The sequence below is a fragment of the Siphateles boraxobius genome, unplaced genomic scaffold (assembly GCF_051911475.1).
Source record: "Siphateles boraxobius isolate OS27281-9 unplaced genomic scaffold, OSU_SipBor_1 22, whole genome shotgun sequence".
In the NCBI taxonomy this organism is placed as follows: domain Eukaryota; kingdom Metazoa; phylum Chordata; class Actinopteri; order Cypriniformes; family Leuciscidae; genus Siphateles; species Siphateles boraxobius.
Window position 1 is genome coordinate 10,605,001 of NW_027508833.1, and position 23,151 is coordinate 10,628,151.

Genomic DNA, 23,151 nt, shown 5'->3' on the forward strand with positions numbered 1-23,151 from the left:
GAACTGAAAGAAAACTAAACCTGAAGCTAAAAATAAATTAAAGCTATTAAGAAATATATATAAAAAAAGTGAATAAAAATGAAAAAAGCACAAAATATCAATAACGTTAAGATCAATTCATATAAAAAATAGGTAATGTGAGTTTTCTTTTAATGACAACCAGAAGATTTTGCCCCCGCCTCTTTACCCTCATAATTAATTACTGTTGTTTTATGTATGTGGGTCAGTGCAGGAGAACCGTCTGTTCAAGCCAATGTCTGACATGAGACACATTTCAAAAGTCCTTAAAACCTTAAAACCAACAACAACAACAACAAAAAAATATGATTTGATAAGAAAACTGGAATTGGGCTTGTGTTGTGAACTTGGATAAAGAGATGGAAAGGCAAAGGAAAGATAAACAGAGACAGAAAGACACACAGAGAGGATGCACTTATGTGTGAATGTTGAGCAGATGTTCTTGTGACAGACAGATAAGAGACAGTGGTGTAGAAGCAGCACCCAAAAGCAGATCAATTATTCATAGAGACAGATCAAGTCATTGCAGGAAGCTGTGAAAGCAGAATATCCTTAATGGCCTTTCACACCCTATTCACAAGAGACAATTAACAGTCACACACACACACACCAACACACAATAATGATCAAGCTGACGCAATATCATTCCAGAAAGCAAAGAGCAGAATTTAAAAAATCAGGTATGATGCAGCAATATCTACTTACAGTATGATCTACAGTATTCTCCTATTACAGGTGTAATACAAGCTTATTACACAGGGATCGGAATACCTGATTGGTCAAAACATTTTGAAAATAGATGCACTATGCACATGCACTACCATCTTATTTCTATTTTAGATAAATGCTTTTTACTGAATTTACTGCATTTTTGTTAAAGTAAACGCAGCCGTGACGAGCATAAGAGACTTAAAAAAATCTTACCAACCCCAAACTTTAGAATGGTAGTCTAGCGCTCTTTCTTCTCACATATCAAAATTATATCCCCTAAAATCAATATTTTGTGACCAGATTTTATTTATTCGTTAAGAAGTCTTGTATTAAATGGGATAATTTGCAGTCAGCTGATCATTATCAAAAAATAATGACCACTGTTTTATGTCAGCGTTCCTTTAAGGTTAATTTTGTGATAATTGGCAAATTAATTCATATTCTCCCATATACCACGGCATGTAAAACTGGTTGGCACACTTTCCAAGAGTGTTGATTTATTATTTACAGCTACACAACTTGACGTATTACATTACTTCACTTCTTGCCAAACACATTCAAACTAGAAATGGCAGCTTACGCTGTTTTTAGAGAGAAGTTCTACATGCAGATGAAAAAGCTATGAGACAATCAAATACACATTTAGCAATAGTATAAGCATAACAGCTGATTCCTGACCACTGAATTATTGATAATTAAAGCGACATTTCAAGTTGGCAATTGATTTGTAATAATTACATAGCGGGTCTGTTTCAATCTGCTCATTAGTTCCATAGAAAATATGCACTACCCAGGTAATTCTCATTGTCAAAATCATTCTAGTGCAATAAAACATTTGCTCTCTGAAAATTCCCAGAATATACCATAAATACCAGCAAGCATCGGCTACAGAATATTTTGACTTACCAGAAAATGGTGCATTGTCTTGGAGGACGAGCAGTACTTTTAACAGCTATAACAAAGAACAACAAATGATGCCAAAAAATAAATAAAAATATGCTCATGCCGTATAATACAGCAATAGTGATAATGATTAATCTCATAATGGCGTTGCAGATTATTGAGGCATCAGTGTCTCGATATTTAGTGGAAGTCATGTTCATGATATAATGATCAGGGAATTACAGTGTATGAGACACGCAGAGTGTGTTTTCTCTACGGGTACAGTTAGCACCACAATCACATACAGATACTCGAATGCAGCGAATGCAGTGATCTGACAGTCTACTGCATCACAAACCATAAAGGTTAAAGGATACAAACTCTGGTAGAGTGGCAGTTGAGACTTCACTGCCCTGCTTGCATTGATGCACGTGGCCCGAACCAGACTGGGCAACAGCGTTCCAGTCACTATCGCCCCGTCGAACAGAGGCCCGAAGAAAGGAACCTGGTCAAGAGAGGGTAAAAACATTGAAACATTGTATGTTTTAAACATTAAATCAAAATACATGAAGTCTCAGCCCGATGTTGCATGTGATGGGTATCGGAGTTACTACAGCTCGTGTCCTCGTGACACACACTAAAATGTCAGAAACTGTTCTGCCTTTTATGTTCAAATTGAAGTCGGACAATGATGGAGAGACTCAAGAAGAAGTGACAACATGTAGAATTCAACAGGACGTTTCTGAATGATGAGTTGATGAATTTAGGTTGCTGATTTGGAGTGATATCTTCTAGTCATTGATTAGCATATCCTGTCATGATAATCTATAAAACACATTCCTGGGGGTGGGGTTTATGTAAATTTTGGGGTTAGTGATGTCACTAACCCGGGAGGAGGCTCATTGTAGTCCCTACCAGCCGTTTGTTGTAGTCCTTAAAAAGCGATTTCTGTAAAAGAAAATATCTCCTTTTGCTTTGAACTTTGAGCATTGCAACTTTGCAGATGTTGTTTATGCTCAAACAGCAGCATTACACACTAACTAAAGTTAAAAAGGTGAATTCATTATCAACCACCCCTTTAAACATTAAATCACTATGCATGAAGTCTCAGCCCGAAGTTGCATGTGATGTGTAGACCACAAACAGACAGGAAAAAATCTATGAGCAGGACAGCTGAATCTAGTCGATGGAGTACTTCCATTCGCCAAGGCTTGCATTTATCGAGCGGATGTCATGAGAGTTAGTTGAGTGGAACGGCAGATAACAGTGACACAGCTGAGGGAATTTCACTAATTGCAGCCAGTCACATGGTGCAGGAACCATATATATCTGACAGCATCCAGGCCACTCAACACACAGCAGTCAAGACTCGTAGAGGTGATGTGTTTACGAGAAATTACAAATGATGCACGCTTGGTTTCTCTGGGGATCTAGTGGCAGGCCCCAAAGAGGAGGAAGATGAAAGGCAGCTTGACCGCGATGAGAGTGGCGTGCCGACAGTGCAGTAATGGACTCTGAGCATTAGTGCTTTCAGGGAACAGACAGGAAGAGATACCATTCAGCCACAATCCACATATCCTGACAATCAACCAAACATTGCACATCCTGGCGAAAATCTTAAGATGCCTCTGGAGAGGCATTGCACGTAATATATGAAAATCTGGTAAGTTATGGTGGACGGTTGTGGTTTTTAATGTAACGTAATGTCATTATCTTCACAATGGGGGACGTACCTGGGTTTTTTTCAGGATCTGAACAAAGAACATGTGGTTTTTCATCGGGTAGATGATGATGAGGACATCTCCGAAGTCGGTGGGAATGATTCCTCGTCTGTAATCCCGCGTGTGCTCCGACCACACAATGTGCACTTCATCGTTTCCCAAGTGACGAAGCTATAACCAACCAGAGGCAAATCGCATCAATCAATCTGACAATTTTTTTTTAAACATTAGTCATATACCTCACGAGGGCTTCATGTCGGAGAAAAAAACAAACACAGATAATAATTTGTACAGGGTAACCATATTGACTAAACAAAAAAACAGATTCTTAGAAAAACATTTAAAAAAATGATAACTCAACCTCACAAACATGTATGTTTTCTTAGTGATCAACAATCAGAAAAAACGACATTTATTTTAGTACATAACAACTACTGGAATTATTTTGGGAATTTTCAATCTGAAGACAAATGAGCTGGAGAAATTGGGTTCATTATGTCTCAATCATTTAAACAAATTGGCTTTTGCCAGAAAATTGGACAGATTTTCATTTTACATAAAAATATATATACATTTGTAGGAAATGCATTTTTCAGAAGCTCATTTTTGGCAAGAAGCATGAAATACATGGGTGCTGAGAGTCAGAATAATATGTAGTTTTAATTTTGTAGCACCAGTAACATATTGCAATAATTTGTTTAATTTTGTACATGTGGAAATCTGTGAATCAGAGCAATGGGTTCAGAGATGTGATACTATCAGCTGTCAAACCTGTAAAAGTTCAGGAAGGAGAAGTTAAACATAAAAAAAGTATACATTGTTTCTAGAACTCCACCGGTAAGGGTCAATGCTGATACAGATGTCTAGAGAGCTGGTAATATACTGGTAAATCTAAATTAATTCAATAGTTATTCAAACCTCACTAAATAAATGTGTATCTATCCACTGACACAGCTGTTGGTGAGAGTTTTTGGTAGATTCACTGCTGATTTTTTTTTTTCAGAGACAGATGCAGTTGTAACCTAAACATATTATTTGTCAAGTTATTTAAAATGTTTAATGGTCTACTGCAGGAGTGCGGCGTGTCTTCAGTTGCGGTCACTTTAGCTTCAGATAACCATTCTAACATTTTTTTTAGAGCTCTTTGGATTCAAACCACTTTATTTTCCTTATTCAATTGAAATAAAATTACTTTACATTAATAAACTGTATATTTAAAATTATTTTATTATTGAATTATTTATTCATTAAATTATTAGGCAAGACAATATTTTTTTTATTACGATCTATTTTAGTACGATAGATTCTGACAATTAAAACAAACATAGGGCATGTGTATCTATGACATAAATTACTGCTTTATTTGTTCAGAAACAGACGTATCTTAAAATGTTATTTGTGTATTGTACTTTTCATATTTTTAGTATAGTACAGCAAAACGACAGTGCTTCCAGTAGGCTACTTTATGGAGCTGTCCACACTGGAAACTCCGACGGCATGCAATCATATATAAAACTATGTGTTATTTAATTGTATACATACAATTATTTTATTTACAAATTCCGTGCTTGTATTTTTTTTCTGTTTTATTTGATGCACCTGTTTCTGAATATTGCGTTATCTCGCCAAAACACGCCCCCGAAAAAAATGTACATGCGCTCTGGCGCTGACCCTGACTTTCCATTTCCCCCATAAATATATTTATCCATATGCTGTTATATACCGTACACAAGACGGCTGAATAAAGATGCAAATTCCCTCTTAGACAATAGGTGGCGCTAATGGAAAAGTTGAAATACAGCAGTTTCCAGTTACGGGTTCACACAAAGCAGTGCTGCGCTTATGAAAACTACTTTTACAAATTACCAGCCAAAAAGAAAATGAAATGGATTAAAAAAAGTAGTTTGGTAACACTTTACAATAGGGTTCATTAGTAAATGTATAAACTAACATGAGCTAACCATGAGCAATACATTTGTTACTGTATTTATTCATCTTTGTTAATGTTAGTTAATAAAAATACAGTTGTTCATTGTTTGTTCATGTTAGTTCACAGTGCATTAACTAATGTTAACAAGATTTTAATAAAGTATTAGTAAATGTTGAAATTAACAAAGATTAATAAATTCTGTATAAGTGCAGTTCATAATTAGTTCATGCTAACTAATGTAGTTAAATAATGTTAGCTAACAAACCTTATTGTAAAGTGTTACCAGTAGTTTTTAATGTGTGATACAGCTACTGCAGTATTGTTATCAACCAAATTGAGAGAGTAATGTGATAGACATATCGCCCCAATCCAATAGTAATGCACACATGAAGTGAAAAAAAATTAGTTTTCATACAAGGCATCATTCACTCTTCCCAGCATTCACTGTCACTAAACAAAACAAAAGCAGGGCAGACAGACCATAAAGACTTAATTCCAAATAATTAACAAAAATTAAGTGGACTATTAGAAAAATAGTGAGAAATTAAAGTGACCTCTGAAATCAAGAAAAAGGAGTCTTGGAAGCATTTTGCTGCAACAGTGTGCTTTAATCGAGCTCTTGTCAATGGGTCATTAAACATCTGCCGATGCACCAAAGCCTAATGAGCCATTACCAAAACATGTCCTCTCCACCAAAAATGCAATTACCACATTTCCCCATAAGCCCTTAATTATGCTAATGGGCTAAAATTAAACAAATCCACAACAAGCTGATTGGGTCGGCGCATACCGATCCATTTGGAGAGTCAGCAGAAGAATTGGCGGCATGTAAACAGGTTGGGGGAAGAGAGGAAATGCAACACACATTACACACATACACCAGATGCCATTCTCAATGAAAGGGATCAGATGTTAAAGACTGCAGACTTCTAAGAAATACAAACTTTAGAATAGGGGGAAGTAGAAGGTGCTGCCGAAGGAGCTGTGGCTGGTTGCCATGCTGTTGCTATGCATTGCTAAGATATTCTATGCGGTTGCTGGGGTATCTGTGTGGTTGGTTGTTTCTTCTTGGCCCAAGCCAAAAGAGTCCCTAAGACCCTTTGATGTGCTGGTCTTTAGATATAACTTGGGTCATTCCAACAATCAAAGGTTTTGGGATTTTTTTTACCCCATTTTATCTCTCACCAGATGGAAATCACAGTGATAGCACAGCTTTTCTTAAACCACATGACTTGTGGTATCATTATGTGTGTGTTGGACAGGACTATTTGCCAAAGTTTAATCAGGGTTTCTGCAGATTTTTAAATTCAAAGATGTTTTACAAATATAATAATACAGAAAAAAAACATACATTCTCAAAATAAATCTTGCATCAATAACATTATTTTACTTAATTAAAAATAATACGTAAAAAAAAAAAATTCAAAACAGGGTAAACATTTTAAATAGGGTAACCAAGTTAAAAATAATCAAGACATCTTTTATTTAAAATATACTGAAATTGGTTTTGTATACCAATTTATAAATACATATGAATTATAGGTCGACTGATATTGGATTATGCTGACACGATAATGTATTTAAAAAAAAAGATAAAAATATTATTGTACCGATACTAGTAAAGTCTATCTACTGAATGTATTAAATTATGTTCTTAGTTTAGGCCCAGAGAAGCCGCAAGAGTTTATTAAAATGCCAAATACAGTTCACAGTCTTATCAAAATAGCACAAAAAAAAAAGAAAAGAAAAAAAGACAGGACTTTTTTAAAAATAATTTTCATGACCTTAAATATGATCAAACTGATTTTAAAACTTAAGGCTCAGTTCTAATTGTTTAATGCCAATGATTGTTCAAACTGCAATACCTTAAATGTATTGAAAATCAAGCTTTTAATGTTATTTCTATGTCTATGTAGTGTTTTTAATATGCTTTAGGCCAAACCATGAGTAAACTCATAAGTCAACACCATTGCTGGGTATTTTCTCCTTAAAACTGCAGTGAACCAAAGACAGTCTCAAAAACACGGTTTGAAATCGCTGGTGTTTATGACATCAAAAACTACCTTGTAACCAATCAGATCAAGATGTGATCGTAAACGAGCGGATCTCTGAGCTGCTGTAAGTGAGTGGAGGCGGGGCTCATTTGCATATTCATAAACCGCATATACTAAATGAGGCAAAAGTGTAGAGTTACATTCAAAATATTTAAAGGCAAGAAGATTTTTTTTTAAAGGAAAAAAATACATTTAAATATGTAATTTTGGTGATCAAAGATTAGTTTTAAGGGATACATTATTGACTACAGGGGGACTTTAAGTATGAGCAATAGTAATAGTGGCATTTGCATTAGCACACATGAAAATATTAGGATATTAGCAGCCATAGGTATGTTGCATGGAGTATAACATTTACACTGCAAACAATTCACTCAGAAATTACTAGTAAGTCTCAAAAATGTACGAAGAATCTGCAAGACTGAATTAAACGTGAAATTTTGAAGAAATAGTATTTTCTTGTAAAACGTACTCCAATCATTTTTATTTATAGCCTTAAAAAAAACTTTTTTACAGTGTACATGCAGATTGTAAACACACAGACGCTGAGCAGAGCAAGAGATGCCCTGAAGCTTAAACGCTTGCCTTGTAAAGAAGCAGCGTCCCTCCCTCTGAAACAAAAGAGAGAGAGTGTGTGTGTGTGTGTGTGTGTGAGGTGCCTCCTGACACCGGGCCTCGCATGGAAACACCCTCCCAGTAACTGCATTACTGGCCTGGCCAGCTGCTCTGCTCGATCTGCCCCCAGCACTCAATTTCAATCAGGAATTCTTCTCTTTTCCCCTCTCTGTTTTCCTCGCTGTCGTCTTTTCACCCCTCCTTTCTATCACTACCTCTGAAAGTTGGATTTGCAAATTAGAGGACTTACTTCCTGTCTGCCTGTGACTGATAAAACAGCCCTTTCACCCCTCCTCACACACGTGCCAGAGCGGGAGCACGGCAATTACGGGGCCTGATGTCCAAAATGAATTGAGCATGGCTCGCGGCACACACACTCCCTCCCACTGGCTAACAGAGGAACGGAGTGTGGCTGAGATGGGCTAATATGAGCTCTGATGGTGTGAGGCTTCGATGTCCGGGAGCCTGATGAATTTCTCTCTCTGCAGGCCTGCGCATGATCGGATTGAGTGCTCAGAACTAAGCAGGTTCCCACTGGCTCATTTTGCCAGAGTTAACCTGCTAACGCATGTCGATCGCCGTCCCGCAGACACAGGGGGAATTCGATAGCAGGGCCCTGCTGGTATCCGGCAGGCCTTTGGCCCTTGCGGCGTGAGTTAATGTGCTGATCGGGGCCCCGGTCACAGCGCGCACAGGAGACCAGAGTTACTAAACCTGCACATGCTCGGCTCCCTCGTTCACGACACGCTCTTGCAGCTCGCAGAGGTCTGACAGAGACGAGCGATCAGCTCCAGAAGTCACGCTTTACACATGTCACCCGTCATTAAATCACCATTTTAAACAGAATGAAATGTCAATACGTGTTTTTTTAGGAGTAAGCAAACATTTGTCATTAGTATATAATACATATATAAAGGTGTCACAAACAAATACATAATTTTAAGGAGAAAAGAAAATGTGTGCACATCCAAAACTCATCTAAAACTGAGCTGCAGGATATTTGCATTTTAACAAGAGATGGAAATTAAGAGGAAGAGTGAAAAAGGGTGAAAACACAACTAAGTGACTAAACAATCACTCTACTTGTCAGAGGTTATCGGCCCTGACCGACACACTTACAATAATAAATACACACACACGCACGCACGCACGCACGCACGCACGCACACACTCACATATATATATTTTTTTTGCATGATAATAGACTTCACCAATGTGTGTTTTAGTGAGTGGGCATACTCCTTCTTTGTTTTGTTTTGCTTTTAATTTAAAACAACATCCAAAGCACATACACACACATATATTTTATCATATACACATATATTTTACCTGTCAAGCATTTTCAATTGACTACAACGGATGCTTTCATTCTAAAGCTTCACCATACATTTTCACTCGATTTGATTGCTTCTCTCCCACTACTTGACAGTGGTAGAATAAACGGGCAATAGAAAAGCTTGATAGTGATAGCAACAGTAACTAAGGGGCGCAGTTTAACAACAGGTCATTTCAAAACCAAAGATCATCCACTTTTTTCTTCCTCATTTCCTCTCTGAATGTGACTGGAATGCCTGCACTCCTGACCAAGCAGTGATGCAATTTATGATACTGATAAATGACAAATTTCTACCAGTGTATTGTGTAAAAACACATCTAAAACCACAATATTTATTTTAAAAGTGTATGGGTCTTGTCAAGCAGGAAATGAGGAACTACCTTTTTGGTGATGGAGTCATCTGAGTCAGAAGGCATGCGAGTCGACACGTGGAAGATGACTTCCACGTTGGAGGTAGCGTAGTATGGCGCTGTGTTTCCGGTGCTGCCATTCCTCTGCAAACCACCCATAAACCCACAGTGAGAGGCCAGATTCACCTGAAAGTGAGAGAAGCTTTCTGATGTAGTCACAGAACATGATCCCTGCTCACTACAGATGCATTAAGTGGATTTTATGTGTTATTTCACCTCCCATCCTAGCCCAGAGACGAAGTCCTCATACGCCTGACTGCCCTCTGTGTTGGACAGAATGGAGCATTTGTCCTCTTGGCCTTCTCCAATGTAGAACACAGCAATCTTGTGCGTCTCTCGACTGGAAACAGAAAAACACAAGACCAACAGACATCATGCAAAAAGTTGTAACATCATGACATTTGAGATGTCACCATATTTGATGTGTTCAGTGTACTTAATCAAAGAGAAATAGTTCCAGAGGAATAGGAGGCACCTGAGCATCATTTCAAGTGTTGTAGCAAAGGGTCTGAATACTTACGCAATGAGATCAAATTTTAATCAAAGTTATCACAAATCTGGTTGTCATTATGGGGTATGAAGTTTAGATTAGTGTTATTTAGCATTTCAATATCTTAAAGCATCACATTTTTTAATAAGTTTGCAACAAAATTTTAAAAACATATATAAATAATATATATATATATTTTGGTTCCATTTTTTTCCTTAAAATAACAAGTTAACATTGTCAAATGGCAGAGCTTGATGAATATAAGTCAACTCTAAAATCTGAGTAAAAATAGAGAAAATAGAATGAGAAATAAAAGGAGAATGTATTTGTCTTACCAGTACGCAGTAAAAAGGGATAGTTCACCAAAAAATGAAAATTCTGTCATTTAATTACTCACCCTCATGTCGTTCCAACCCCGTAAGACTTTCATTCATCTTCAGAACACAAATGAAGATCTTTTTAATGACATCTGAGAGCGTTCTGTCCCTCCATTGACAGCTAAGCAACTGACACATTGACAATTCTAAAAGTTCATAAAGAGATCCTAAAATCCACATTCTCTCAACAGAATCAACCGCTTTATATGATGAACATGTTGAATTTAGGTTTTTATTCACATATAAACTTTCATCAACTCACACATCAGTTTTGGTAAACGAAACGTAAGCATGTTGCCTTGATGTGCGAGAACCAATGAGGTTTAGTCTTCTGTTACGCATCACGTTTGAGCTTCAGCAAGAACCAATGAGGTTCATTCTCGTGTTACACAGCACGTTTGAGCTTCAGCAAGAGGTTTGTTCTCGCGTGTCAAGCAGGTTCAGTTGAGGTTCTGTTTATGTTCACTGATCAATGTTTATATGTGAATAAAAGCCTAAATTCAATCTGTTCATCATATAAAGCGATCGATCCTGTTCAGAAAATTTGGACTAAACCACTCAATTCAAATTAATTAGTTTTACGATCTCTTACGCGTCACAGTGTCAGTTGCGTAGCTGTCAATGGAGGGACAGAATGCTCTCAGATGTCATTAAAAAAGATCTTCATTTGTGTTCTGAAGATGAACGAAAGTCTTACGGGTTTGGAACGACATGAAGGTGAGTAATTAATGACAGATTTTTCATTTTTGGGTGATGTGCCTTTAATTCCTGGGTGTCACAATTTTATCAAATATTCCCTTTTTGGTTAAAAGGGTAGGCGTTGTGTGGTATGAAGACTGAGCGCAAAATGTGCGACAGCTAAATAAGATGCTTTTGGCAAGTTGGCTTAGTTTCTTTAAAAAAATGTAGTCAAGTAATAGGATATTCAACCTATACATGAAGCAACCTTTGTTATGCTCATTAAATTCACATTATTATTTTTTTATTATTATTATCAAAACAAAAACCATTTATAAAAAAAATGTCTATTGTAACTTTACAGCTATTGGCTAATAAATACAATACTGGTATGTGCTGTGTATGTGTGAGCAGTGTATGTCTCTTTGAGCAGTGTTGCTAATGAAGCCTCATGCCCTTGCAGTGTGATGTTTGGCATGCTCAGTCAGCGGTTGCCATGAGTGGGCCGGTTATTCCTGCAGAGGGAAACGCTGGCCCGATCCTGGGGGTATTCTTTAATAAGCCTCTGTAATTAGCTACTCTGAGTGCCTATTGATCGCCGTTGGCTGAGAAGTGTGGATCTGTGATCAGCCAGACGTGGGCAGGATTAGGCTGTGAGGAGCGGAGTATCTGAGAGTGGTCTTAAGACATGTCTCCTTAATAGTGCTTTTAAAGGATTTAGCCACTCTCTGTAGACTGGCATTAGGCTGCATGATAGAGCTCTCCAAATGCATGCTGTTGTTTGCTACTGATTTTTAGCGTTAAGTGCATATGAGTCAGAAAGAAGATATAATTCAGTTTTCATGTCACTAATTTACTAGGCGTCTAATTATGTATGAAACTTGAACTCTTTCCCAGCCATTGACGGAATTTTCCTGGTTTCTGTGTTTTCACTGTTATACGGTAGGAGGCGCTATTACGCATCTTCTGAAAGAGTACTGAATCTTCTGATCAAAACACAGGTGAAGAAGCAGCAGAAACAAGCTATAGCATATGTAAGCAGACACACATGTAAAATAACGCGATCATCAACATTAAACAGCATATATATAAAAAACTCCTAATATTACCAAATGAAATGTCAATCCAGGACGAGCTGTAGGACTGTGAAGCTTTGCGGGTGTTGATGGACTTGATCTACTCTATCTATGTTTTGATCATCGTTCTGAATCCAATCTGGATGTAATCTTTAAAATGTAATCTAAAAATTGTTGTTGTTTTTTTTTTATGAAACTTACCCCTATTCAATTGTTTATAAAAAATAATACATTAAGCTAGAATAAAATGTTTTTGTTTAAAAGCAGAAGTTCTGTTCTTTCTTTAGATATATTGCATGTTCAGATAATACAACAAAATATACTGGTGGCCATGAACATTTTGTGAAAATTCTGGCAGTGACTTTACTTTTTTTTTTTACGTTGGCAGGGAAAGAGTTTATAGGCATGAACGTCAGATGTTGTCGTCCTGTTTCCAGACATTCTGAAGCAGAAGCAGAAACCCTTACCACTGCCTAGAGTCCAAATTCTTCAGTTCTCTCAAGAGCTTGGAGTTCTTCTTTAGAAGATGAAAGCTCTTTCTATAAAGAGAAAATAAAATGGAACATCATAAAACTTCTCAAAAGATAAATGGTGAGATAAAAGCTAATCAAATTATTATTTTTAATGTTAAAATGTTTCCTCCTATCCCACTGCAACCAATGCGTAGGCCAACTAGAAGTACTGCATGCATTTAAAATATTTAGATGCCATGTAATCATATTCACACATTATTTTGCAATGTGCAAAAAAGATAATAAAAAAGATCATCAAAAATGAAAATGCTTTAGTCATTTACTCACACTTATAATTTCACATCCATATAAAGAAGTATATGTTGGAATATCTCTTTCCACTCAAAAAGAACAAAATGTCACCATAAAAGTAGAATTTTAACCGTCGTTCGAATATTATATTAAGTTTATGATCAATCAAAGTAAAGATAGACCATAGTGATGCAATTGTATGACTGGTGTCTGTTCTGTCTGTGTTTCTGTTACTTAAATACACTACTGTTCAAATGTTTGGGGTCAGTAAGATCTTTTTAAATGAACATTAGATTCTGGTCGATCCACCGATTAATATTTACAACACAGTGTGTATGCTGCATAAAAAAGGGGTCAGTTTTTTTACATTGGTCTAAACCAAAAAAGCAGACGGGTTGATTGAAAACGCAAATTTATTCTCTGCCAGTAGGTAGCGCTTATGGAATGTCAGAAATAAAGCGGTAGCCTGGAACCTCTGTATAGAAAGCAGCACTCATAAAGGCTACTTTAGGCATAAGGATGTAAGAGAAAAAAAGTGAAGGAAACTGTTCTATAGGCAGTGAGTTCCCTTCAGACATAAATTCATACAAAAACAGCCATTGACACACAAAACTCATCTGAATTGCACAAATCACATTAATGAGATATTTCAATGTCAGAATTGTGAAAGGCAACAAGTTTGCAGGTATGAATAAACACCAATTGTGCTGCACAAGTCCTGAAAAGTGAAGCCAAAGCATTTCGATCGGCAGTATACAGTAGGTCATAAACCCCGCCCTCTCCATGTAATCGAATGGGACGCAAGCCAAACTACAAAAATCCAAATCACACTTCAAATAACTTTTTTCCAAAGACAGTTTCTGTCATTTTAGGTAGTTCTTATGTTTAGGTGTTTTTTATTTTTCCAATAAGTTTGGGTTTAGTTAGTTATTTGATGCTACAAAAAAGGGGTGTAACGTTATGATTGACAGCTGTGCCTGGGATTGTGGGAGGGAATTTGATCCCGGGGTTCCACTTCAGGATCACTACATCATAGACTCAGGCTCTGAATGACATAATCGGCAACTACCATTTCTGGGTTATTTTGGTGGAAGGAAATGGAGACGCGGCCTCCATGTTTTTTTAACAATCTATGATAAACACCATAAAATAAACATTGTCATAATTAATTAACAATAGATCATAAGCAATCATTTGGCATAAATGTGCGGAGTTCAATGATTGTCAACTACTCTGAAACCGTGAACCTGTAGCACGCGCAACAGTGCCCCATTTTTACTTTGTAACGTGCAGCTCTCACATTTATTTCATTAAATCATTGTCTTTTAAGGTTTAAATAAACATATTAAGGCCTGGATTCACAGACAGGGCTTAGAATTAAGCAGCTTTTATAAATGTGCCATAGAAAAGAAAACATTACTGGTGTGCATCTCGAGACAAAAGAATGGCACTGACATATTTTTTTAGATATGCCAGTGCAAAGTTTCCTTCAGTTAAAACAGCTAAAACATGACTTGTAGTCTAGGTCTAGGCCTAAGCCTTGTCTGTAAAACAATTCTTATATCATTTAAGATATTTAAGACTTCTTATGGCCTTGAATTTGATAAAAGTATATGTAAGACTCTAAGGGCAAATGGGAACCCTGTCTGACCCTTAAGCGAAGAACGAAAAAGAACTTCACTTGAGTATATTAGGCCTTAAAAATCAATGCCCAATGATGTGGGGAAGAGCAGCTTTACAAGTGGGTGAATAAATGACTGGATTGCCATCTCGAAATGTAAGATTTATATTAAAATGTTTACTGTGAAAGTTCACTGTTTTCCAGCAACTTCTATGAAATTTTGTACCTGCGATCCCATGAGTTCATGCCGAGGTCGTTGAGGAGAAGTCTGCAGAGGTAAAAGGGTGATTTTGGCTCCTGGTGTGTGGGCTCTCTCTGTGTCTCTGCTCTGATGCTGGGGTCTTCACTCTGTCTCCACATCAGCTCCTCATCCTCTTGCTTCGTCTGTCTGTGGATGGCATCCATGATGAGCCCTTCCATCTCAGGGTTCATGCCCATGGGTGGAGCCGGTGGTTGTGTGAGCCTCAGCTGGGGCTGCGGGAGGCACTCGGGGCTGCTGTGGCCGAGATCTTCAAGTAGCTGGTCCAACACATCCACGCCATCCTCCATTTCCGACTCAGAGGAGCATTTACTGGTGCGGACGGAGCTCTGCTTTTCCGAGAGACCAGTGTCGCGAGACAACTGATCTCTACTGCCACTGGAGCTCAAGCCAGATCCATCCAAAGTGCAGAAGAGAACGCCACCGTCCCACGAGTACTTTCCCGAGATGTCCCTGACAATGACGCGGACCTCAGAGGAATGATCCCTTGGGTTGGCACTTACAGTGCTGGAATTATCAGAGGGGATCTGAAGGTATGAGACTAGTGTGCTGTCATTGAAGACGAAGAGCTGTAGATTGGGGCTTTTGAAGACTTCAGAGGAGAGTTCGGAAGACTCTATGTAGGGGTTGTCATGGTTCTCACTGACCAGGCTGTTTAAAAGAGCAGGGCCGCCGCTGAGAGGATGGTGTCCCAAATGATTGACCAGGTGTGACATTACCATCCGAGCAGTCAGAGGAATCAGCTCCATGCTTCTCCTTTTCTTTTCTGGGATGTCAAACAAATTTAGTAAATATGAATTAAAGGTACAATCTTAAGGGTTAGTTCACACACATTTTTTTATTGTGTCATCAATTTATTTTATTTGTTTAAAAAAGGGACACTGAACATTAATAAATATTCAAATAAATGTTTATGTACCAGAGTTAGTCAAAAGGCTAATTCTCATCAGCACTCATTTTTGCCAGAAAACAAAAAAAGGGTTACAATACAAAAAACTAGCCGCATATAATACACTAAGATAATAAAGTATAATATTAATATAGTCTCTTTATGGATGTAAAAAAACAACATCAGTGTTGGCATTATTGATCATCAAAAAGCCAATTCCTTAAATTTAATTTAAATGAATAATAGGATGTGTATGTATAATTACCCTCATGTCATTACAAACACATCAGACTTTTGACCCTCTTCGAAACCTCAATGAAGATGATTTAATGAAAACTGAGAGATATCTGTCTTTAGATTAAAGGCATGTAACAAAAACTTTGATGCTTCAAAAAGTCCATAAAGGTATCGTAAACATAACATTCGGGTAGAAATTCAAGTCTTGTGAAGAGACACGACCACTTTTTATGAAGAACAGATTTAATTTAAGCTTTTATTCACATTAAACATTGATCAACGCACATACATATAAAGCACATTAAATTTGCAATAAAATGAAGCTCAACCCTAATTGGTTGATATTTGAGACCGAACTTCATTGGTTCTTGTGCTTCTGTTGATCATATCTGATGCATCCATATATGTGTTCATCATATAAAGTGAACGTGTTTTTAGAAGACTTGGATTAAACTGCTTGATTCATATATATTACTTTTATGATGTCTTTTGGAAAAGTCAATGTTTTAGGTGGACTTTAAATGGAGGGACAGAAATCTCTCAGGTCTTGTTAAAAGTATCTTCCCAGAAAAACAAAAGTCTTAAGGGTTTGTAATTAAGATTACATGATATAACATGAGGGTAGGTAGGTTTTTATATATTTTGGGTGAACTAACCCTTTGAATGAAAAAAAAGGTAATCCCCATCACTGTTATTTAGAAATCTGCACATCACCCTCTTATATTGCATGGCTCTCTGGGATATGTGATTCTGATAGGTCAGTTGTGGTATTCTTATTGGTATATACGTACACTCACCTAAAGGATTATTAGGAACACCTGTTCAATTTCTCATTAATGCAATTATCTAATCAACCAATCACATGGCAGTTGCTTCAATGCATTTAGGGGTGTGGTCCTGGTCAAGACAATCTCCTGAACTCCAAACTGAATGTCAGAATGGGAAAGAAAGGTGATGTAAGCAATTTTGAGCGTGGCATGGTTGTTGGTGCCAGAAGGGCCGGTCTGAGTATTTCACATTCTGCTTAGTTACTGGGATTTTCACACACAACCATTTCTAGGGTTTACAAAGAATAGTGTGAAAAGGGAAAAACATCCAATATGCGGCAGTCCTGTGGGCGAAAATGCCTTGTTGATGCTAGAGGTCAGAGGAGAATGGGCCGTCTGATTCAAGCTGATAGAAGAGCAACTTTGACTGAAATAACCACTAGTTACAACCGAGGTATGCAGCAAAGCATTTGTGAAGCCACAACACGCACAACCTTGAGGCGGATGGGCTACAACAGCAGAAGACCCCACCGGGTACCACTTATCTCTACTACAAATAGGAAAAAGAGGCTACAATTTGCAAGAGCTCACCAAAATTGGACAGTTGAAGACTGGAAAAATGTTGCCTGGTCTGATGAGTCTCGATTTCTGTTGAGACATTCAGATGGAAGAGTCAGAATTTGGCGTAAAAAGAATGAGAACATGGATCCATCATGCCTTGTTACCACTGTGCAGGCTGGTGGTGGTGGTGTAATGGTGTAGGGGATGTTTTCTTGGCACACTTTAGGCCCCTTAGTGCCAATTGGGCATCGTTTAAATGCCACGGCCTACCTGAGCTTTGTTTCTGACCATGTCCATCCCTTTATGGCCACCATGTACCCATCCTCTGATGGCTACTTCCAGCAGGATAATGCACCATGTCACAAAGCTCGAATCATTTCAAATTGGTTTCTTGAACAAGACAATGAGTTCACTGTACTAAAATGGCCCCCACAGTCACCAGATCTCAACCCAATAGAGCATCTTTGGGATGTGGTGGAACGGGAGCTTCGTGCCCTGGATGTGCATCCCACAAATCTCCATCAACTGCAAGATGCTATCCTATCAATATATCAATATCCTATCAACATTTCTAAAGAATGCTTTCAGCACCTTGTTGAATCAATGCCACGTAGAATTAAGGCAGTTCTGAAGGCGAAAGGGAGTCAAACACAGTATTAGTATGGTGTTCCTAATAATCCTTTAGGTGAGTGTGAATCTTATTGGATATTGATAAACTGACCATCCAGACCAACTAGGTGGCCATTATTTGGCCATTTTGAGGTTTGCTGTAATTTGGCCATTTTAACTATTTTTTTTTTATTTATTCATCGCACAGACCGTTTTGTAGCATAGCCCTGATAATGTACAGTCATCACCACAAATTATCACAAATCTCTTTGTAATACCTTATTCTGATTTGATGTATTGACTGTATGACTAACTTTTTAGGGTCCTGGTCACCCTGTCAGAATTTATTTTGCAATAATGATTGGCTGACTGTTTTTTCCCTTACTTATCTTTCTCAAAAGCTAGCTGGTATACTGGCTTTTAGCTGTCATGACCAATGGAGGCAGTTTTCCCACGTTTGTACCATCTATACGGGTGTCTACATAGACACCTTTAAAATATCTATTCAGTCTCCTAAAACAGACTCAAAGGGCTGCACTAATGAGCATCACACCTTTCGGGATGAGTGAATAGGGCTCTGCAAGCACTATGAATTAAAGTCCTCTGAATGCTGAACACCTCCCAAAGTGAGAAATCTAGTGTTGTCATTAGTGGATATTAAGATTAGGATGAGAGAGAGAGGAGGGGGAAAAACGAAGTGCTCACATTGTGACAGTGCTATCAATACCATCATCCCCATCAAAGTGGAAAAAGCTCTTTGCAAAGACGAGCAAGTTGCATTAGGGATGCACAGAGCTTTGAAGTGAACTAATCAATATGAGCTAGGTACTGGGATATTGCTTATGAGTTGCTCTTTGGCTGAGGTTGTTTGTTTTTTCGTACGCAGAGATATAAAAGGCATGTCAATGGATGGAGATGTTAGTGTTGCAAAAGCCAGCAGTCTTTTTCTTCCTCTACTCTGTTGATATAAATGTACTGTCATAAAAGGCATCCCTGTTGGAAGAGGAAAGATCCCCTCCCCCCACAACCCCACAGCCCAACCAAAAACAGATGATATTTGATGACATGCCAAGGTAGAGAACACACAAGAAATATTGCCTAATGGATAAAGCAAGGTCGGAGGAGGAAAAAAAAATATTTCTTTAATAATTGGCATAAATGGGCTTGCTTTGAGTGGATGAGGGAACTAATGCACACCTCTTTAAAATTCATTTCATTTCACATTGTGCTACATTTGCTCTAATATGATTCATGAGAGCTCAGTATAAACTCAAAGGACAAATTAAAAACATCCCTTTTTGTACTTTCTTTGCTTTTTTAAGGGAGATGCAGCGGTTTCTCAATTTATGCTGGAAAAGTTGACATCATACATTTTGTAAATTTGCCTTTACATTAGACATAAAAAAATTATTTGTGTTTATTGTATACATTTTTTTTTAAATTTGATGTAACAAAATAATAGAAAAAAATTGAATATGGTTAATCTCACAAAAAAAATGTTTTGCCGACCATTAGTAATAAATTAAGTATAACAAATACTACTATGGTTTATAGATAAATAATATTGTACAAATGCACTTAAATAGGAAAAGGCAAAAGACAAACAAACTGACATTTCTTTTTTCTTTTGATTTTGGGGTGAGCAATGACCCAGCAGAGTTTTCATGGGATTTCCCTAAGCACGTTGTCGATAACGTGTTGTAGATACCAAAACACAATAGCAATAAGATTAATTGGAAGCATAACAGGAAATCCTTACCTTCAGCCACAGTGAGGAGATTTCCAAAGTCTCCCATGACATTGTGTATGGGGGGTGGTTCAAAGCTCTTGACATTGCCTAGAGTAAGGAAGGGTTCATAGTCTGTCGACAGATCAGCAAGGCTGAGGAGGTAGTGACTTTGTTGAGTGTGTAGGTTAGACCCTGATACACAAGTGTGCAGCACCTAAGACAGCAGAACAGTGAATTAAGTATACCAGTGATACACTACAAAAATAATGAATAAATAAAATAAATAAGAAAGTTTTGCATGCCTAATACAGAACCCTGGGGAACACCTTCAGAAAAAAAAGTGATTTTAGTGAAAAAGTGAGATTAGAAGGATTACTTATTAAATAATGAGCAGCTTTCTCGCTTGTTCTGTTGTTACAAAAGCACAATGCAAAGCATAAGGTAATACTGACATTGTTTAGATTTACAAAATCCATTTTTAAAATCTAATGAGATGTATCAAATCGAGAACTCCGTTATGATCAACAACTCAGCCATGAAGATGATCTTCTTGGCACACCACTGAGATGCATTAAAAAGAAATCTTTAATAGATTGAAACATTTTTGTTACACCCAGACGGTGTGGTTGAGTGCTGCAAGGCCACCATATGGAGATGGGACGATATATTTACAATGCTAAGCCAGGAAACCCAATGAGAGGGGCTTTATGGGCTAATAATCTATTTCTCCTGTGATATGGGAGTGTATCGACGTGCAGAAACAGATGGTCATGGCTCTATTGGCTGGAGAAGATAAGACACGGTCCAGCACAGTTTATCATAGTGTCTGAACAGGTTTGCTCTGTTTGATTTAATTAAGGCTTTATCCCTTGGCTCATTCTCAAACACCACACACTGACGCAGCAAACAATGACAATATAAGCTACATAAACATGATCTGATATAAATTCATGTTGTAAAAATACCTAAAAATAAAACCACAGAACTTTGATTTGCCACATAATCACCACCATAGAGCTATTAGTGCCATCTGGTTCAACTGAAAACTGCTGATATATCAGAGATACAGGTCATCCAAAGGGGTGTGATGGATGATCTCTCAAAGTATATCAGTAAAAGTGAAAATCAAAAGTAAATCATTAAAAAACTAAATTGAATTGAGCTTGATGACGACACCACAGTTTTCTGTAGAGGTGATTTATTCCGGTTGATTCCTGTTTATTACTATGGACCTTATGTAGCCCTGCCCCTTTTCAGCGCTGTGCTCATTCGTCTTTTGTCTTCCGGTCTGTATTTTCACAGCGATCCTGCGTATTCATGAATGAACGGCTCGTATTAAAATCTTCCCGGTCTACGGACATTTGTTAATACATCTGCTTTAAACATTATAATCCTCATGATAACTTTCATTAACTTTACATTTCACTTTTCACTTTCATTAAGTAAATCCCCTTCAAAAGCGAATTACTCCTGGACAGCAATGCCATAGAAATATACAGGACGACCGCAAAAACGGAAGTTCAAAGACAAAATTTTAAAGATGGCTGCGCCCTCGTTTCTCTGTTGCATAAGATCTATAAAGGTTCTTTAAAACAATCTGTATTGTAAACTCTATAAATAAAGGTGACTTGAGTTGACTAAGGTACAACCCACTGCACTTCTATCCCTCACATTCTGATTGCTGAGAGCTGCGATACCTCGGCCATAAACTGATTGCCTTTCCTGTTAGATAAAGTAGAAAATCAAACTGACTAAGTATAAAGCCGTCACCTAGTGATAAGAGGAGAGAGGAAGAAAATAAATTGAGGAAAATTTAGCACCCAAAGTATTAAATGGCATTCGCTGGTTCTGAGGATTCAGTGTGATTTCATCAGTTTATAAATTTTCTAAGTGGCACTTCTCAAACTGTGCTGCATAAATTAACCAAGACTCCATACCCTTAAAGGACATTTATCATCAATTATTATTTGAGTAGTACTATAAGCATGAGATGCTAATCATTATTTCTTGCTCTTAATTGAGACATGGCAATCGAGAACAAGAGTATTGATGTGCTGTCCTGGCGAGGGTTATGTACATGTGCTCATGTTAGATGCTATTCAGCTCTGACAAATGGAAGATTAAAGTAATCCCACTGAGCATATAATAACTAGCAGAAAATGATTAACAGTCAAACGAGTGCAGAGGAAAACAAAGGACATTTATTCTTCCCCTTTCCCCTTTGCAGCAGGTGCATTTTCTCTCATATGATGATGAACTGAATTCTTGAGTTTGGCATTCATTGGTGAGCTTATCAATCCAACAATGGGACATTTAAATAATTCGGCCATTTTTTTCTGGGAGCATGACATCTGCACAAAGGTCCGTGTCTGTCTGCATCTGCACAACAGCCCGGGACTAATATCTCATTTATTCTGTGCCCCTCAATGCCCTCTCATTAGCGTCTGATGACTAAATATGAGCTGCGAGGGGACGAATGCATTTATAATAGAACATAACGCGCGCGCACACACACACTGGAAGATTTCTGCTTTAATTTCAAGTAACAAACTAGAGTAACAGTCACTCTACGGCTGCACAATTAATCCAAATAAAACCGAAAATGCAATATGGCTTAGTGCGATTATTAAATCGCAAAGGCTGTGATTGAATTAAATACTGTATGTGCTGTGCGTTTCAGCACAAGCATGGCACTGTGTTTTAACACATGATCTGTCAGTGTGATGTTCACAGTAAGTGCTGCTCCACCCGAACTCCATCTCTGCATCTGCTCTGGGTTCGGGTCACCATAACGTGCATTTGTGAACACATGTGCCAACCATCTTCCCATACATGTAATGAGAAGTGTTCCTCAACAAAAGACAAGCGTTAAGGGCTCCTGCGGTTTTATGTCAAAATAACACTTCCATGGTGTAATGTTTGAAAATGAAGAAATTTAGGGTGTGTTCACACTTGTAGTATGGTTATTTTAGTCCTGACCAAAAAATACATTTATACATTTAGTCCTGGTTTGCTTGGCATTCACACTGAACCTAAGCACCTTAAGGTTCTTAAAAAAAAGTTTTTTATGATGTTTATTTATCAGGGTTGTAACAATAAGCTCATGTAATGATTCACTACATATCACGATACTGAACTCACAATACAATATTATTGCGATAATACGTATGATAGAAGGTTAACAAAAAATGTACTGTTGATTAAAATGTTGAATGTGGTATTACATTGTGTATGTAAATTAATAGGCTTGGACTTGGTGCTGGAAACCCAATGCACAGTCACAATAATGACACCAGAATAAAAATATCCATGATTCTGAAGCTGAAAATAAAAAATTATTTTAGACGAACATGCTTGCACACTGTCACTGACTAGATATATAGTATTTAAAATAACGTATGCCACTTTTTACTGGTA

The 23,151-nt window shown here is 37.6% G+C and overlaps 1 protein-coding gene across 11 annotated transcripts in view; it reads right to left on the bottom strand.

Annotated features, from left to right (window-relative positions):
* Nucleotides 1-23,151, bottom strand: part of ralgapa2 (Ral GTPase activating protein catalytic subunit alpha 2) — a 214,882-nt gene that overhangs the window by 37,879 nt on the left and 153,852 nt on the right. For all 11 annotated transcript variants that reach the window (XM_077238633.1, XM_077238636.1, XM_077238642.1 and 8 more), the window contains 7 exons: nucleotides 19,765-19,948; nucleotides 14,910-15,708; nucleotides 12,766-12,837; nucleotides 9,894-10,017; nucleotides 9,648-9,803; nucleotides 3,345-3,503; nucleotides 1,989-2,116 (listed from right to left, as the gene is read on the bottom strand). In XM_077238633.1, the coding sequence (XP_077094748.1) occupies nucleotides 1,989-2,116; nucleotides 3,345-3,503; nucleotides 9,648-9,803; nucleotides 9,894-10,017; nucleotides 12,766-12,837; nucleotides 14,910-15,708; nucleotides 19,765-19,948 (1,622 nt within the window). The remainder of the gene's footprint in view (nucleotides 1-1,988; nucleotides 2,117-3,344; nucleotides 3,504-9,647; nucleotides 9,804-9,893; nucleotides 10,018-12,765; nucleotides 12,838-14,909; nucleotides 15,709-19,764; nucleotides 19,949-23,151) is intronic.